Source organism: Amblyomma americanum, chromosome 4 (genome assembly GCF_052857255.1).
Source record: "Amblyomma americanum isolate KBUSLIRL-KWMA chromosome 4, ASM5285725v1, whole genome shotgun sequence".
Classification (NCBI taxonomy): domain Eukaryota; kingdom Metazoa; phylum Arthropoda; class Arachnida; order Ixodida; family Ixodidae; genus Amblyomma; species Amblyomma americanum.
In genome coordinates, this window is record NC_135500.1 from 156,312,121 (window position 1) to 156,330,312 (window position 18,192).

General features: G+C 50.1%; 1 protein-coding gene across 1 annotated transcript in view; it reads left to right on the forward strand.

Moving 5' to 3' along the window:
- LOC144128590 (short-chain dehydrogenase/reductase family 9C member 7-like) overlaps positions 1-14,525 on the forward strand; it is a 34,372-nt gene extending 19,847 nt beyond the window's left edge. The window contains exons 4-6 of the mRNA XM_077662119.1: positions 9,310-9,492; positions 11,361-11,493; positions 13,399-14,525. Of these exons, the coding sequence (XP_077518245.1) occupies positions 9,310-9,492; positions 11,361-11,493; positions 13,399-13,813 (731 nt within the window). The 3' untranslated portion in view covers positions 13,814-14,525. The remainder of the gene's footprint in view (positions 1-9,309; positions 9,493-11,360; positions 11,494-13,398) is intronic.
- The last annotated feature ends 3,667 nt before the right edge of the window (positions 14,526-18,192 follow it).

Consider the following 18,192-nt stretch of genomic DNA (forward strand, 5'->3'; position numbering starts at 1 on the left):
GTTCGGCTCGCTCTTGCCTTGGTAACTAGTCGAGTACTGTACTCTACCTCCACTTATGGAAACATGACGAAGATTTCTTGGCGGCTGTACTCCGCAAAATTTTCAAGAGAGCCCTCGACCTCCCGATCTCCACTTCCAACTCGCGACTACTAGCGTTGGGGGTGGTGAACACCTATCGGGAACTTCGCGAGGCGCATCTTGTTAACCAATACACGCGTCTCGCCCAGACCGTGTCCGGTCGCCGCCTCTTGGGCCGGTTACATATCAAACATGACCACCATACGATGGAACGGGTTCGAGTTCCCGAGCTGTGGAGATAATAATAATAATTGGTTTTTGGGGGAAAGGAAATGGCGCAGTATTTGTCTCATATATCTTTGGACACCTGAACCGCGCCGTAAGGGAAGGGATAAAGGAGGGAGTGAAAGGAGAAAGGAAGAGAGAGGTGCCGTAGTGGAGGGCTCCCGAATAATTTCGACCACCTGGGGATCTTTAACGTGCACTGACATCGCACAGCCCACGGGCACCTTAGCGTTTTTCCTCCATAAAAACGCAGCCGCCGCGGTCGGGTTCGAACCCGGGAACTCCGGATCAGTAGTCGAGCGCCCTAACCACTGAGCCACCGCGGCGGGGCAACTGTGGAGATGCGTGCTCTACATTCGACCCCTTCCGACTAAGGAGAACAAGGAGGACCATAATGGCCGAAGCCAGGCGCAGGCGGATGCCCTGCACCGCCACTATGGCTCAAAGAAACTCGTCTTCTTCGTCAACATTGCAGGCCCCCTACCACTCCAGGGGGAAATTGTACACGACTGCAGTCATACACGAGGTAAAACAGGTGGACAGCCTCTCGTTCAGTGCGCCCAGCTCAACTCACGCGGAGGAGGTAGCGATCGCTCTCGCAGCCTCCCATCCCGACTCTAAATTCATCCTCACAGACTCTCGCGAAACCTGTCGTAACTTCGACTTCGGTTGGATCACAGCACTTGCTCACCAAATTCTTCACCAGAGTACTCGCAAATGCGATCCAACTCATCGCTCAATCATATGGGTCCCCGGCCACCAAGGCATGCCAGGTAACGAAGCCGCCCATGAGGCAGCCCGCGCACTCACTTTTTGGGCACCAGGCGTTCCTTGGGAGGACCTTAACCCAGATAACAGCCCTCTTCTTGTAATGATATTACTGAGCACTATCGTTCCGAACACCGCCGCTACCCGGTTCATGTGAAGGGACTGGGTAAAGCTGGCGAACGAACTCTCCTTAGACTGTAAAAACACCCTGCTATGCCCGGCGTTTCTCAAGCATTTTGATTCTTCTTTTGACTGCCGCTGCTCATTCTGTGGGGAGGTGGCCGACACCTTTCACATTGTTTGGGCATGCAGGCAAAATCCTTCTCTCCCCCATCACCCCTTTCCTTACCCGAGAGGACTGGCGGGCGGCTCTGCTCGGCTGCCAGGAATACCGGCCCAACAGGCCCTGGTTCACCGGACCTGCGCAGCGGTCAGGACCAACGGGGTCCCGGAATGAGGGACTCCGCCTTGTATTGTAACGGGCGAGACTTACTAGGGGCCTCTCCCCGAGCACCTTTCTGTATATAAAGATAAATGCTGTTCACCACCACCACCAGCCATCTGCAACAGGCCAAAAATTGAAAATTGGTTTTTGGGGAAAGGAAATGGCGCAGTATCTGTCTCCCAACTCGGCTGACACCTGAACTGTGCCGTAAGGGAAGGGATAGAGGAGGGACAAAGTGAAGAAAGGAAGAAAGAGGTGCCGTAGTGCAGGGCTCCGGAATAATTTCAACAGGAAAATGAAATGAATGAAATTGAAATTGGTTTTTGGGGAAAGGAAATGGCAGAGTATCTGTCTCACATATCGGCGGACACCTGAACCACGCAGTAAGGGAAGGGATAAAGGAAGGAATGAAAGAAGAAATGAAGAAAGAAGTACCGTAGTGGAGGGCTCCGGAATAATTTCGACCACCTGGGGATCTTTAACTTGCACTGACATCGCGCAGCACACGGGTGCCTATGCGTTTTGCCTCCATCGAAGCGCTGCCGCCGTGGTCGGATTCGAACCCGGGTACTCCGGATCAGTTGCCGAGCGCTCTAACCACTGAGCCACCGCGGGGGGTGAAAATGAAATGAAAATTGGTTTTTGGGGAAAGGAAATGGCGACGTGTCTGTCTCGCATCTCGGCTGACACCTGAACTGTGCCGTAAGGGAAGGGATAAAGGAGGGACGAAGAGAAGAGAGGAAGAAAGAGGTGCCGCAGTGGAGGGCTCCGGAATAATTTTAACAGGAAAATGAAATGTTGGTTTCGATATATGAGACAGATACTGCGCTATTTCCTTTCCCCCAAAACCAATTATTATTATTATTATTTTGAAGCGAAAAGCTTCACTACGCTAGTAAACACCGCGCTTCGCGCGAGCCGGCGTATTTCGGAGCACTAGTGACGTCACGCACGGCGCAGGTGGCAGGTGGCCGCCGCCGACTCCATCGCCTTTTTTCTCTCTCGCTCCCTAGTCACACCGAGCCACAGGTGTTCCGCCACTGCGCAGCGCCGCGCCTTTTCTCAAAATGCAACTTTCAGTTTTCAGTTTTCTCTTACTTCTTTCCCTTCCCGCCTTTATCCCTTCCTTTACGGCAGGGTTCGGGTGTCCACCGAGATATGTGAGATGGTTACTGTGCCATTTCCTTTCCTCAAAAACCAAACAAAACAAGCGAGCCGACGGCGTTCATAGAATTCATTTGGGTTGACAACTTTGCAAAGGCTGTTCATTTTCACAAAAGGAAAGGTGCACAATCGGCTCCGTAGGCCAGTGGAGACCTCAATCTCGCTTTCATGTACATGGCGTTGGTGTCAAAAGCCTACTTTGTGTTCCGCACGCTGGATAGGCAGCGCGCCCTCCCTGCCACCCTGGGATGTCGCATGTAGTTAATGGTTGATCGCAAGAGATTGATCACCTAATGAACACTGCGGCCTAGGTATTGCAGCAGTGCCGCATGTCGGCCACAATGCTGTCACCGCTAATTCATTCATTCATTCATTCATTCATTCATTCATTCATTCATTCATTCCGCATCTCTCTCTCACCACGAATCAAAGCACGAATGAGGCGTCCACATATCCAGGGAGCCAGTTATGCGCCCTTCCTTTGCTCAAAGCCATCGCCATCTAGAACATTGTCAACGCCAACGCCAATGAACACAGTGAACGCCGATATCTTTCGCTTTGTATATCCTGGGTTAGCTGTGCTAATCCACATAAATTTTTTAGAGAAAGGATGAAGGAGGGACTGGGAGAAAGGAAAAAAGAGGTGCCGTAGTGGATGGCTGCGGAATAATTTTGACAGGAATAATAATAATAATAATAATAATAATAATAATAATAATAATAATAATAATAATAATAATAATAATAATAATAATTGGTTTTGGGAGAAAGGAAATGGCGCAGTATCTTTCTCCTATATCGTTGGACACCTGAATTGCGCCGAAAGGGAAGGGATACAGGAGAGAGTGAAAGAACAAAGGAAGAAAGAGGTGCCCGTAGTGGTAGACTCCAATATAATTTCGACCACCTGGGGATCTTTAACGTGCACTGACATTGCAGAGCACACGGGCGCTTTAGCGGTTTGCCTCCATAAAAACGCAGCCGCCGGTGTCGGGTACGAACCCGGGAGCTCCATATCAGTAGCTGAGCGCTCTAACCACTGAGCCACCGCTGCGGGTACAGGAAAATGAAATGAAAATTCGTTTTTTGGAGGAAGGAAATGATTCAGTATGTCTCATATCGGCGGACACCTGAACTGCGCCGTAAGGGAAGGGATAAAGGAAAAACTAAGAGAAGAGAGGAAGAAAAAGGTGCCGCAGTGAAAGGCTTTGGAATATCTTCAACAGGAAAATGAAATGAAAATTGATTTTTGGGAAAAGGAAATGGCACAGTATCTGTCTCACATATCGGCGGACACCTGAACCGCGCCGTAAGGGAAGGGATAAAGTAGGGACTAGGAGAAAGGAAGAGGTGCCGTAGTGGAGGGCTGCGGAATAATTTTAACAGGAAAATGAAATGAAAATTGTTTTTTTTTTGGAGAAAGGAAATGACGCAGTATCTGTCTCATATCGGCGGACAGCTGAACCGCGCCATAAGGGAAGGGATAAAGGAAGGACTGAGAGAAGAAAGGAAGAAAGAGGTGCCGTAGTGGAGGGCTCGGGAATAATTTCGACCACCTGGGGATCTTTAACGTGCGCTGACATCGCATAGCACAGGGCGCCTTAGCGTTTCGCCTCCTTTTTCAACAGGTGACGAAAACGTTTCTGCGGCTCTCTCGACTGCATAAATTCCAAATACTGCGAACAAAATACAGCGAACCGTAGTATGGTTAGCAATATCCTATAGCACACTAGTAGCACTAATTTTCAAGCACATTGTGCAAAGAGGCCCCGGCTTCTTCTGCGACCGCCCCAGCGCTAAATAGGACGTCATTACAAACTGAAAAGCACGTGTACGAATATGGCGGCGCTTTGGTGTTTGTCTCATGGTCGCAAAAAATGGCGAAGTCCCTTATGAGCTCCCCTTTCAACAGGTGACGAAAACGTTTTTGCGGTTTGAAGGGGAACTGATAAGAGACGTCGCCATTTTTTGCGACCATGAGAGAAACACGAAACTGTCGCCATATTCGTACACGTGCTTTTCAGTTTGTAATGACGTCACATTTAGCGCTGGGCGGGCGCAGAAGAAGCCGGGGCTTTTCCGCACAATGTGCTTGAAAATGAGTTACTATAGTCTGTTATAGGATATTGCTATTCTACTACGGGTGTGCTGTATTTTAACGCGACAGCGTTAAGGAACTCGTGTCGCAGAAAAGCCTGTGTCGTCGGCGTCTTTGGCCGTGAGCGAAAAATGGCGCATCTCGGTGGACACCTGAACCGCGCCGTCAGGGAAAGGATTTTTTTTCCCATACAGGCGTCGTTTTCTTTCCTTAAAAACAATTTTAATTTCAATTTCCTTTCCTTACAGCCCGGTTCGGGTGTCCACCGAAATATGTGAGACAGGCGTTCTTTCTTTTCCTTGAAAAAATTTTGCTCGTAGCATTTGTAATTTATGCAGTCGAGTGAGTTTTGCTCCTGCAAACCAGATCGCTTAATGGTACAAGTCACAATGGTTCATCCCGATGCGAAAAATTGACCCCAAGGATAAAGCAGTGCAACGCGAAATTCAGCAACAGCTCACCTCGAATGCAGGGAGGTCGGCATTCGGAAACGCCTCTAGCAGAGTATACAGTGTATCAATAGCCCATGGTATAATGGCGTCAGGTCGTTGGAGATGCACAGACGGTCACACACAGAGCAACTTTAACCAATGCAGACGGGTCGTCCTTCGTGGCTATTTCGGCTTCCGCTTCACACTCGGGCAATTATTCTTTTTCTTCTGGTCGCCACTCCTAATTATTTTTCTGTTTGGCACCGCGGCTGCTGGGAGGCTCTACGGAGGCTGAGGAGAAGGTTGTGCCAACGGCTGAGTAGGAGGGGAGAAAGGGGGGGGGTCGTAAGAAACACAACAAAAGGAGACGTCAAATCGCAATTTTTTAGCACACGCAATCTTCCCATCAGTACCTATAGTGGTCGAAATTATTCCGGCCCTATGGACGCTTTACAGCGGCGTATCACGGGGGCTGCCATCTTTGATCACGTGATCCTGCCGCCATTACACGCCTCCTGACTGCTCGGCGCGCCTCGCCGCGACGGCTTCTGCGCTTGATGGTTCGGTTCTGGCCGGCTGTGTTTCGGCTAATACGGTTGTAAACGACTGGGAAGAGGACACTATCGTTTGTCCAGAGATTCGAAGGAAATGTGAGAACCCTAATTTGATCACAGGCGTGAAATCATGATCGGGCTTCATGTCGCGGACAGCCGCTCGGCTCTCCGTTTCTTCGAGCCAACGAATGGATCGTCTGAATGCTTGTATTGCATCCGCGGGAAGCTTTGCTTAATGTTTTTTTTGTTATTATCTAAAACGCTAAGGTTTAATGCCACAGCGGCAGCGCAGGTCGTTGTCCTATTTCGTACTTGCATGCAGACACCGCTCTAAAATGCTCGCATATGCACGTCGTACGCATTTGTTTACAACCTGTTAACGGCGCGTAGGAAACCTAGAATACTTTCTGCAGGTTTGTTAAACACAGAAAGGCGACAAAAAAGATGGGCACAAAATGTTAACTACCATGGTAGCAGTACCATGCATCAAGCGGCCTGCACGACCTGTCGTGCAATCGTTTCTAGGTATTCAGCGCTATAATTGTTATAACGCGTGCATGGCAACGCGTTCACACTTCACGAAGTTCACAATTATGTCAGCCTCATATATAAAATTGTGGTATGCTCCACGCTCGATATGCGGACGTGATGCTCCAGGTCTCGTTGGTGATAAGTAATCAGCTTCACTCTGAGCTCTTGCCTGCGGAGTTACTTTTAGTGACTGTGTTGCATGGACCACGAGGAAGTGACAACCACCCTGCACAGCAGCCGTAACGCAAACGCTTTATTCCGAATATGGTCCACGAGAACCGCGCTACTCGGCGCGAAGTTCATCAGTAGCACACAAGAAGGCATGCAATACACGGTAAGCGCACGGCTGTACTCTGCACAATCGGTACGCAGTAGCGGTATAGCGTAAGTCTTCCTTTTTTTCCGTTCCTATTTCGGCCTCGGGCGCTCTTGTTATAATGGCCGCACGCCTTAACTTACGGTCACGGGGGTCTCGCTACACACGCAGACGCAACTGCACAGCAACTGAAAGCACGAAGTGGGGGTTTCGGTGGCGGAACAGCCTGTTCGTGCGGTAATGTTTTGCACTTACCCTCGCAGAGTTTCTAAGATCGAAGCCTTTCTGTATTGGCTATCTAGCGCTGTCGAACGTGTTTGTTGCGTTCGCCCGTTTGGAAAGGGCGCATGGCGAACGCGCGCGCAGGGGAAGCATGTCCTTGTGCAGCTCGGTTCCGTTAAGCTCTCAAACGATCGCATCCCGCCCCTTTAACTCTCTGTCGCAATTCTTGCATTCCACAACACAGCGTGTATTTTGTCGGCCTTTCCCCATCATCTCAGAAAGAAAACTTCGGCAGCCACCCGCGATATTTGTGTTATTGCGTCGAGGCGCGCACGCTGGCAACTTACGAGGCCCGTAATGGCGCCGTGTTCCAAGCGCGTCTGTGGCGCCATCTGGCATCAAAGGGAAGAACTGCGCGCTGTAAACGGTCTATACTATACGGCGCTTCTCTATCTTCCTTCTTTCAATTTTTCCTTCTTCCTTTCCCTCGCGGCGTGATTGAAAATTTTAAATTGAAGGAAGGAAATGGCGCAGTAATTGTCTCACATATCGGTGGATACCTCAATCGCGTCGTGAGGGTCGGAGTGAAATAAGAAATGGAGAAAGAGGCGTCATGCCGCTGCGTTTCGATGGAAGCGAAACGCAAAAGCTGCGCCCGTGTGCTGTACGATTTCATTGCAAGTTAAGGATCCCCAGGTGGTAGAAGTTTTTCCGGAGCTCTCCACTATACGGAGCCCTCTTTCTCTATTCCTTCTTTCACTGCCTCCTTTACCCTTTACACTTTGCAACCTTTAAGCCCATAAAATCTATATCTTTATCCATAAAAACGCTAAGGCGCCCGTGTGCTGTGCGATGTCAGTGCACGTTAAAGATCCCCAGGTGGTCGAAATTATTCCGTAGCCCTCCACTACGGCATCCCTTTCTTCCTTTTCTCTTTCACTCCCTCCTTTACCCCTTCCCTTACGGCGCTGTTAAGGTGTCCAACGATATGTGACAGATACTGCGCCATTTCCTTTCCCCAAAAAACCAATTATTATTATTTATCCCTTCCCTTATACAGCACGGTAGAGGTGTCCATCGAGATGTGAGACAGTTACTGCGCGCGCTATTTCCGTTCCTCAAAAAGCATTTTTACCCTGCTATTATTGGCTGCCTAGAGGCCAGTTCGTAGACTTCGGCAGTATGCGTAATATTCAGTTAATTCGATGGCAACCTCACCAACAACGACTCAAAACAAAGCTGTTTTCCTGCTTTGAAAGCCTCATAATAATGGATCTGCCCATGGGTGAACAGCTCAACGATTTTGGGCCTTGATGCTCATGTTGGCCCAAAATGACATCGGCTGGCGCCTCGCTCACAGAAGACTGCTCCCATTCTCTGACCTATAGTGAAATGCGGCATCATCCAGCAGCCGGGCAGGGCTTTTCACTCCATCACGCTTCGTTATGCATGTTCCCTTTCTTTGTAATGTTTTCGCGCAGTTCCAAACCTGCATAATCGCGCTTCCTGAGATACAGCACCGGTTAATAGCGCTTGTCCCTCGCTGACCCTCCCGTCGCGCTGTTTCAAGTACGGCAACAACGTCGCATACCCAGGCTTCTTTGCACAGATATCTAGCTGTAATACGTGGGAACTAACCGGTGGGTTACGCCAAATAGCTTACTAAAACAAACTAAACCTCTCTATGAGCCTTCAAGGACTTGAAAACCAACAAGGCTCCCGCTCTATATTCGTGACGCACTCGCGCGCGCGACGCTACCAGGTGACATCTTTTCTGGTTACGCCACAGGTGCTCTTTCTTAAAATGCACAGGCACCAACTGCTGCATGGCGTTGAACACTCGAAATTACTGCGGAAATTTCTAATCTTTGGTACACCACTGATTTTTTAAGGCCGTCGGAAGCAGTTGGTGCGAACGCAGCAAGCATTTTATATATAGGTCATGATATATGCCATCATACATGCCATCATACATGATACATGCCAGCATTTTATAGGCCATGATAATCACCGTGTTCGCGCAGAACTTCTCGGGGTTCTCTATAATTTCCTCAAAATTACAGGTTTAAAATATCCCCATTGAGTTGCACAGTGTTGGCTGCCGGCGGCCGGCAGATGACGCCAGTCGCTGACGTCCACTAACGTTTGGTTTGGTTTGGTTTATGGTGCTTTAACGTCCCAAAGCGATTCAGGCTATGAGGGACGCCGTAGTGAAGGGCTCCGGAATTTCGACCACTTGGGGTTCTTTAACGTGCACTGACATCGCACAGTACACGGGCCTCTAAAATCTCGCCTCTATCGAAATTCGATCGCCGCGGCCGGGATCGAACCTGCGTCCTTAGGGTCAGCAGCCGAGCGCCATAACCACTGAGCCACCGCGGCGGCGTCCACTTAACGTCCACTAATGTGCACGAAAGCTGGGCATGTTCGTGGCCATCGACGGTCGACCATTCAGTCACGCGCGATCTCCCGTGCAGGTCTGTGGGCGGTGGTCGCCAACGCCGGCGTGTTCGGCTCCATGGAGCTGGAGTGGTGGAACATCGCCGAAATCCATCAGCACTTCGACATCAACGTGTACGGCTGCGTGCGCACTGTCCAGGCCTTCTTACCGCTGCTGCGGCTCTCCAAAGGGCGCATCGTGCTCATGGCCAGCTACGCAGGTGCGTCGCCGCGGCTCTGCAAATATTCTCTTGATATGCCACGCTGGAAATATTGGCGGTGTACTTAGCGTATAAAAACCACCCGCAGGAGGGCTAAGCACGGGTGTCGCATCTAGCACTGCTCCATGCATTACTCCCTCTAGAACTGCACAATGTCGGAAGTGTGTCTGTATCTGCAGCGGTTCTGCTGCACGACTGTCTGCATGCAGATCTGGCGATTTCTTTAGAGCGGGAAGTAAGCAGAAAAATTCACGGCGACACCTAATTTAATTGTGTGTTGGCAATGCGTTAGCTTATATTAGAAGCGCGGTTGGTGCCTTTACCGTAGGTGACGTCACTTCTATCCAGCCATTTGGAATGCTTCTGCTTGGTGACCTCGCTTCTCTACAGTCAATGGGAATTATCCGCTTGGTGGCGCATTTTGGCCTTGTAAGCGGCCTTGCAAGCAAATATCTGGACAGCAGTAAGGGGGCAAATCAGCAATTATCGGTTAAAGAAAAAGGTTAAAGAGACAGAGAGAGCTCTGTGGAAAACAGGGATGCTGACGAAATCGGCACTGGGAACATACCGGACCTTTAAACAGGAAGTTGTCAAAGAAAATATCTATGATAATTGTAGGGGAAGCTCTTTGTTGTTTGAGGCCAGGACTGGAGTTTCGCGGACTAAGACGTATAGAGTCAGGTATCATGAGATAGACACGTTGTGCGTTGCGTGCGGAGAGGATGAGGAAACGGCTGAACACTTGATACTTTTCTGTAAAGGGCTTCACCCTACAGTGGAAAGCAGCGGGGCTGACTTACCCAAGGCATTGGGGTTTACGGATAGTGAAGGGAAAGTGGATTTTAAGAGGTTAGAAGTAACCAAGCGAAGGTTATACGATTGGTGGCTAAAAGCAAGACAGGAGTAAAATTTCACAAGACATGGCTAGGTGGCTTGAGCCACCGCCCGATTTAAAGGTTTCAGCCGTATCCATCCATCCATCCATCCATCCATCCATCCATCCATCAATCCAGGGATCTGTGGGTGCCCGCGCCTTTGTTGGAGCCATCCGTCTTTTTGTTGATGGCTCGACGCCGGTTTCTCTTCGCTAATCCCCGTCTGTGCGTCGGCAAGAAACGGGCAAGGCGAGGCAGACGGACAGTAACCCTGGCGAAGGCGCCATAGCTCCCCCCCCCCCCCCCCCCCCTCGTCTTTATAAATGTTTTGAACGGTCATCACCGCCGTACGAGACGGGTCCGGACGCTCGCGCTTGACCGGGAGCAATTAAGCGTAGCGTACGATCAGGTGCGGGCGCGACTAGCAGGCGCCGCGGTCGTATGCCGGTGTACCGGACACCTTCTGCGCACGCGCAGTGAAGTGCGTGGGGCCAGGCGGGGCCACTGCGCGTGTGCAGCTGGCGTCCGGTACAAACGTCTTATGCTAAGACGTCCCCGGTAGGCTAAAAGCGTCTATTCTTTCGATCGCCAGCAGGCAGATGAGAGGTTTTGCCGTCACAGCATACTGCGGCGTTGTTCGCTTCCGAGAACCTACGGCCATCACTGCAAAAGACTGTGATATATTTTCTTATACGAAGCATGCGTCTTTGGTGGTGGAGAGCTTCAACTTGTAAAATTGGGCGGCCGCAAAGCGAATGCATTCGGAAGGTGGGAGGAGTGCCTCTGCTTCCTGCCTTACGACAAGGGCTGGTCCTTTGTTCTGAATTTGTTTCCTCTGCGCCCGTGTGCGCCAACCAGCCCAGCAGCAAGTTGTTTTGAAGGATGCCCGATGTTAGCGAGTGGGAAGCGGGCGGCATTTCTCAGCTTAGCTTCACGCAGAGCAGTGTTGTGTGCAGGAACTAACTTTGCAGGAATTCCTCCGTGTTGTTGTAGGTCTTGCGACGGCCACATGGAACAACGTGTACAGCATGACGAAGCACGCTGTGATTGCCTTGGGCGACGGACTGCGCCGAGAAATGATGAAGTGGGGCATTTCGGTCTGCCTCGTGGAGCCCACGTACTACAAGTAAGCAGGCATACTTCACGACCAAGTGTCGCTTAGAAGGCGCGAAGCTGAGTTCTATCGGCCGTCTTCGAGGCTACGTGTACGGCTGAAAAAATCACTGCCCAGTGTCTGCTTCCGAAATGTCAACAACCAAGTGCCGATCAAATGGCGCTGAGAGTTTCTTTTTCGAAGGGACATCGTTCATTTGTTATCGAAAAGAGTATTTCGAGGTGCCCATGCAGATGACATTTCTGGCGCGTTTTGATGTTCTCTTGTATTTAATTCTCACGCTCTCAACGGGACTGGGGATGTCACCAATGGGATTAGCATAAAATTCCTGATCGGATATGTTTGGGTGCTGTGCACTGTAATAAAGAGAACCTGTTTGGTTCGACTTAACCGCGTTGGCCTGAATAACAACATGGCATTAGATATAAACACTCAAGTCAACGTGATGTAAATTATATATATGACCTTTTTATTGGCACCGGCATGCTGACTAGCGCGAAAATTGCAGGACAAGCAAAGGGTTTGTTGGAAATGAATAATAATTGGTTCTTAGGGAAAGTAAATGGCGCAGTATCTGTCTCATATATCGTTGGACACCTGAACCGCGCCGTAAGGGAAGGGATAAAGGAGGGAGTGAAAGAAGAAAGGAAGAGAGAGCTGCCGTAGTGGAGGGCTCCGGAATAATTTCGACCACCTGGGGATCTTTAACGTGCACTGACATCGCACAGCACACGGGCGCCTTAGCGTTTTTCCTCCATAAAAACGCAGCCGCCGCGGTCGGGTTCGAACCCGGGTTTGTTGGAAATGAAAATTGGTTTTTGGGCAAAGGAAATGAATGACGCAGTATCTGTTTCTCATCTCAGCGGACACCTTGATCGCGCCGTAAGGGAAGGGATAAAGGAGGGGGTGAAAGAAGAAACGAAGAAAGAGATGCCGTAGTGGAGGTCTCCGGAATAATTTCGACCACATGGGCATCTTTCGCGCCAGTTAGCATTGCAGAGCTATTTATTTAGTAGCAACTCGCCCAACTCTCTTTTCGCTAGCTGCCACCTGTGTTTGTTTTTTTTACCTTCGAACTGATAGCATGGCCAGGCATTTTTTCATTTCTACGGCATATGAAGAAATTAATTAAAAACTTGGTACATGACTGACACGCCTAATATTTCATTTTATATGCTCATTTTTCAGCAAACAGTGCGGTCGCAACTGATATTAGTGTCCCTCCAAGAGCTGTTTGGCCATTTTAAACTGGCTGGTACGGCAGCGCTGCTTTATTTACTTGGCACTGCAGCCACCACGTCTTTGTGCGCATTTAGCTGCATTCTTAAATACAAAACGAGTTTGTGCATTATTATCAGTAATAAAAATAATATATGCGAGGTCATTTGCTGATGCCTGCCGGATGGCATTCTTATGTCGCTACGTGAAAGGCACGGCAGTGAGCTCGATGCAAACCGCTTTTCATCTAGGGCGTTAGTGTACACACTATTGTGAGAAGAGAATTGGAAAATCATAGAAGCCTCTTCAGCGTGTTGATGCTATCGCAGCGCCTCCGTAAGCTTCCGTATATCTTCCTGAACATGAAATAAATAAGACGTACACATATGGGAATGCGCATTACGAAGAGGGGAAGAAAGCTGATAACCTCCACTCAGTTCTCATGGTCATGCCCTACATACATAGATTCTCAAGCGAACCTCGTGTTCTTGCAGCATGTTACCCCCCCCCCCCCTTTTTTTTTATTCGGCCCACCAAAGTAGACTGTGACATAAACAAACAGCCTAGTTGCACGCGCTTGTTTCCTTCTCGTGCAAATTTATGCAGGGTTTCAGCAGAGGTGTCGGACAAAGTAGCCTCCAGCCCTACTATATGCTGTGCAATCGGCCTTAACTCTGTTTCTCTTTCTTCCCCAACTAGAACCGCAATTCTGCCGAAGCCAGAGGCAATCATCAAGAAGTACCACGAAAGCAACCTTCCCCAGGAGGTGAAAGACGCGTACGGCGATGATTACGTCACCGAGATGGCTCAGATCTCTGTCGACACGATGGCGTTGTTTGCCCGCGACAACGTCGACGAGGTCGTGGACACGATGGAGAAGGCGGTGTGCTCGCGTCACCCGCGGCAGATGTACCGCTGTGACGGCTTCGTCCGTTGGCTCCTAGTGGTGGTGTTCCTGTGCTTTCCCCTGGTGTTCCAGGACCTCCTCGACTACACCTTCCTGCACTACCACTCGCTCGGGCCAGACGGAAAGCTGGTGATGAAGCCGTCGGTGCTGGAGAGATTGACAAACAAAATTAAATCCATCCTCGCACCGCAGAAGCTCAAGAAGTGATTGGCCAGTTTTGTGAAAACTCGGCTGGCAGTTGTGTAGCTTGAAGACGACGACGACTGCAGGCTTGAAAAGAAAGCCACGTACCAGCGCCGAAGACACCCGCGAGTCCTCTGTTGACACGATGTTACACCGGAGCGCTTTCTCTCGGGTGTTGCAAGAGCAACTGCGTGCAAAACCCAAGCAATACATACGGCGTGGGATGGCTGCACTGAAGCGGGTGCTCTGAGCAGTATGCAAATTGACTTCTCCTGGCACTGGAATGGCGGCCAAGAGCGAGAAAGTGAATTCCTTTCGCTTTTGCTTAGCGTGCGCTGACGCGGCACAGTCCTCTTTCTCTCCGGACAGAATGGAATCGACCACGTGTGATGCGTTCTACGTTGTAGTGTCTCTCCAGCTGCTTTATAAGCAAAGCTTCGACGAACAAGATTTTTCTCTAACTGCGCACTACTTCGTCTCGATGAGTGCGTTAAACAAAGCATTCAATATTTACGCGTATACAGTACTGGCTTACAGGAGCCATGCGCACGAAGTGTGGCTGTGCAGAAGCAGCGATCGCGTACCGAGTTTCAAGTCAGATGCTGGCTGGATAACAAAGTGTCTGCAACTGATACTGCAATTAGTGTACAGTGTCTTTGTGTGTACAAGTTGAAGGTTGTCTGGAAACTGCAACAAAATGTATATATTTTCCGTAATAAAACTTTTTCGTTACCGCAAGCTCTTGGGAAACCCTGGCATTTGATCATGATGATGACAATGATATGTGGGTTTATACGGCGTAGGGGCATCTGTGGCCAAAAAGCGTTATCGCACAAGGTGTTCCCGTCTTCTCAAGGTGAGGTCAAAGGCCCCCAAGCATTTGCTAAACATTTCACCCCAGTGAAGTCGAGCACCAGGACAGGGGGAAGCTTATACCAGTCGTGTCACCGATGGGTACTCGGCGGCACTACGTATCGAACCCCGCACCTCCCGCATGCGAGGCGGATGCTCAAACCTCTAGGCCACCGCTGCGGTAACCTGGGGATCTGACATGGGACTAGACTCCTGGTATGATCACAGCATACAGAGAATGGCTGCTGAACACCTTAAAGAAAGGTAAAATAAAATTGATGTTCCGGGTTTCTTGCAGGAACAACCGCAGCTGCTGTTGAAGAACTCTGCTGTCTTCGTCTGGCGTCGCCAGAGATGGCAGCTGCTTGGATGTCTTTGGGATTCCCTCGAGCAGTTCCGAGCGAGCCCCTATTTAACGCTTGTTTAGCCAGGCTGAAGGAGAAAAAGTTTAAACCTGTCGCGGGAGCTCCGCGACTCGCCAGTGTGCCGCCTTCACTTGGTTTAAGTAGCCGCCGCCCTACCGCGGCACGCGCCCCACTCCTCCACCAGCTGGCGCATCAGGTTGCATTCGTAAGCGCCGACCGTCTGGATGAGCTCAATCTCAACTTTACATTCGTAGATCCTGGGTAGTCCTCATACCACTCCTGACGCAGTGGTGCAGCGGTTAAGCGATGGTTGAGGGCAGCGTGTAGATCCTGAACTGAACCAAAAAGAAATGCTCTCGACGGTGGATTGGTGTCCACACCCAGGCTCTGTCGACTGGACTGTACTCTGCGTCGCGTCGTCGTAGGTCGTAGCGTCGGTGCACCGCTGATCTTTGATCTGTTTCCGGACAAGTTGTATGACATCTGGGCGCCGAAGGCAGGCGGCGACGGCGAGGCTGCCTTCTTCGGTAACGTTCGGGAGCATATGGCGTCGAGCGTGGTGGTTGCCTCCCTGCCGTGGACGAGCCGAAAAAGCGTCATCAGAGGCGCATGGGAAAGCTTTTTCGGCTCGTCCACGGCAGGCAGAGGTAGCATCAAACGAATGGTTGTAATCGAAAGATGGTTTAGTTTTGGTTTTAAGGGGTTTAACGTCCCAAAGCAACTCAGACTATGAGGGACGCCGTAGTGGAGGGTTTCGGAAATTTCGACTACCTGGGGTTCGTTAACGTGCACTGACATCGCACATTACACGGGCCTCTACAATTTCGCCTCCAACGAAATGCGACCGCTGTGGCCGGCATCGAACCCGTCTTTCGGGCCAGGACTCCATCACAATTCGACCGCCACGACCGGGATCGAACCCGCGTCTTTCGGGTCAGCAGCCGAGCGCCATAACCACTGAGCCACCGCGGCAGCCTGTAATCTAAAGAGGTTGAAGCGAGGCTGATGTCGAAAAAAGAATTATGCCGATAAGTTGATTAGTTAATTAGAGCCAAAAATGTCCAAAAAGTGGGCGGTGCCAGGGCAACGTGTGGCGCCAAGTTTTTAAAACTCGACTGGGCAATTGGTGGATCTTGACAATTAATTGTGGTAACTGGGAAATTGGATGAAATTACATCCGTGCTTAATCGAGTAAATGTGAGAAGAAACAAATGAAGCAAAGAAAGGCGACGAGTGAAGCAAAAAGAAGCAAAGATGGGCAAAGTGTAACGGGGAGGCGTCAATCAATGCTTTCACATTCCTCCAATGCGAGTTACCGCAGTGACCTCAAACGTTTTCACCGACTGTTGTGATGGTGGAAACAATGAAAACAATTGAGCAGATAAGGCAGCAAGCATTTTGTTACAAGAACCTAATATGGGACCAGTCAAAGTAAGCACTGGATTCCTTACTACCTCCTAAATGGGTGATCCTACTGGAATGTCAGAACCGACTGTAATTAGGGAAACCGACTGGAATGCGTAAGCGGGCCCAGTTTTGTTTTGCCGCAGGGGTATTTCCGCTTAATCCGCCTAGCAGCAAGTACTGCCGAACGCAAGAACGAGGTCCTGCAGCTGAACCACCCTTACAACAGCTTTAGCGCGTACTTGCAACCTCCACGCCTACGCGCTGCGCCTGGGTTGCCGCGGCACGCACCGTGGGGTCTTGCCGCTGGATCCACCTTGCCAAAGCTCAGACGGCGCGCACGCGTTAGCGAACTGCCTTCTAGCTCCCTTGCTTGCGGCCTCGGCTGCACAAAAAGCTGGGTCTTGGCGCTGAAGTTCGCGATCTCGCACACTTCGCGGCACTTGTGCGCCAAGATGGTCCGGCATCTCCATACCGCCTGAAGAGTCATTCATCAAGGTTTTACACAAGCGGCTTTTTCATATCACCCTCATGATCACTGAGAACGATGTGCGGAGATAAAGCATTTGCTTCGCTCCATCATGCAATGAAACTTATACCGAGGTCAAAAGCCCCGCGGCACACTACCGGCGATCTAGGCACATGGGTGCCGTATCTCCCAATGAACACACGATTTCGCTACCACACGGAAGGAATCGGACTTTTACCTTCTAGAAGTGTATCCTCGAACCACCCGCCTGCGGAAGAGTTACGAGCAGTGATGCTACCAATAAATTTCGATCTAGAGCAATTTTCGAGCACTGAAACATAGCCTTAGGGACAATTTTAAATGCACCAAAGTTTAGAATTTAGATCGTAGCACTTCTGAAGCATTTAGCTTTCAGTGCCCTCAAGTTCCCAGGAAAATATGGGGCACTATTTGCAAATCTAGAGTGTGCACAATAAGTTCCAAGCCCGATGTGGTGTGTTACACAATTTGTTCAACTCTTGATGGCTGTCAAGATCAATTTTAAGATTTTATGCTGTTTAACTGAAGTAGACTCGAGCATTTAATGTACGCCCGTGCTGTACTTCGTTTGCGCGAGCACATTAGCTCAAACGTCAGAAGTGTTGTCATAAGACTTTGGTCCCCCCCCCCCCCCCCCCCATATTTACAATTTACTCTTGTAATGGTACCCAACCAGACACCATTGCCTCAAACCTTTTGAACCAGGCTGGTCTTGATCAGTCCTTGCACTGGCTGAAGTTCATCTTTGACGACTGTTCCAAAAGTGCGCACATCTGCACTCATCTTGAAAGACTCGCAGTGTGTGCACATTTAAGCAAATGGTCGAACGCCAGGGTGCTATGTTGGACCACTAAAATGAATGGCGAAGGGCAAACTGCGCAACCCCTGTCAAGCTCACTCTATTGTAACGAGAACTCGCCTAGTACAGATAAGTAAGACTCTGCAGTCACAATTTATATGACGGCTGAGTAAGAGAGTCTGATAAAACAAACGGCCGCAGGGCTCCGTCATAACGAACAACCCTACGAGCGGGTGGAGGGGATGAAAGGAGAAAAAGGCTCTGCAGTAAAGCTTGAAATTTTGAACCACATGGGGTTGCACTTAAACCGCACAGCAAACGGGCGTCTTGCATTTCGGCTCCTACGGGTGACTACACCAGAACAACGCGTATCGTGTTATGAGGAGGGGAGTGGGGCAGTGAGGAGGGAGTGCCGAGCAACAGCAGTGTTTACGATACTACCGCGTCTTTATTGGTTTGCAGAGGCGAGATAAGG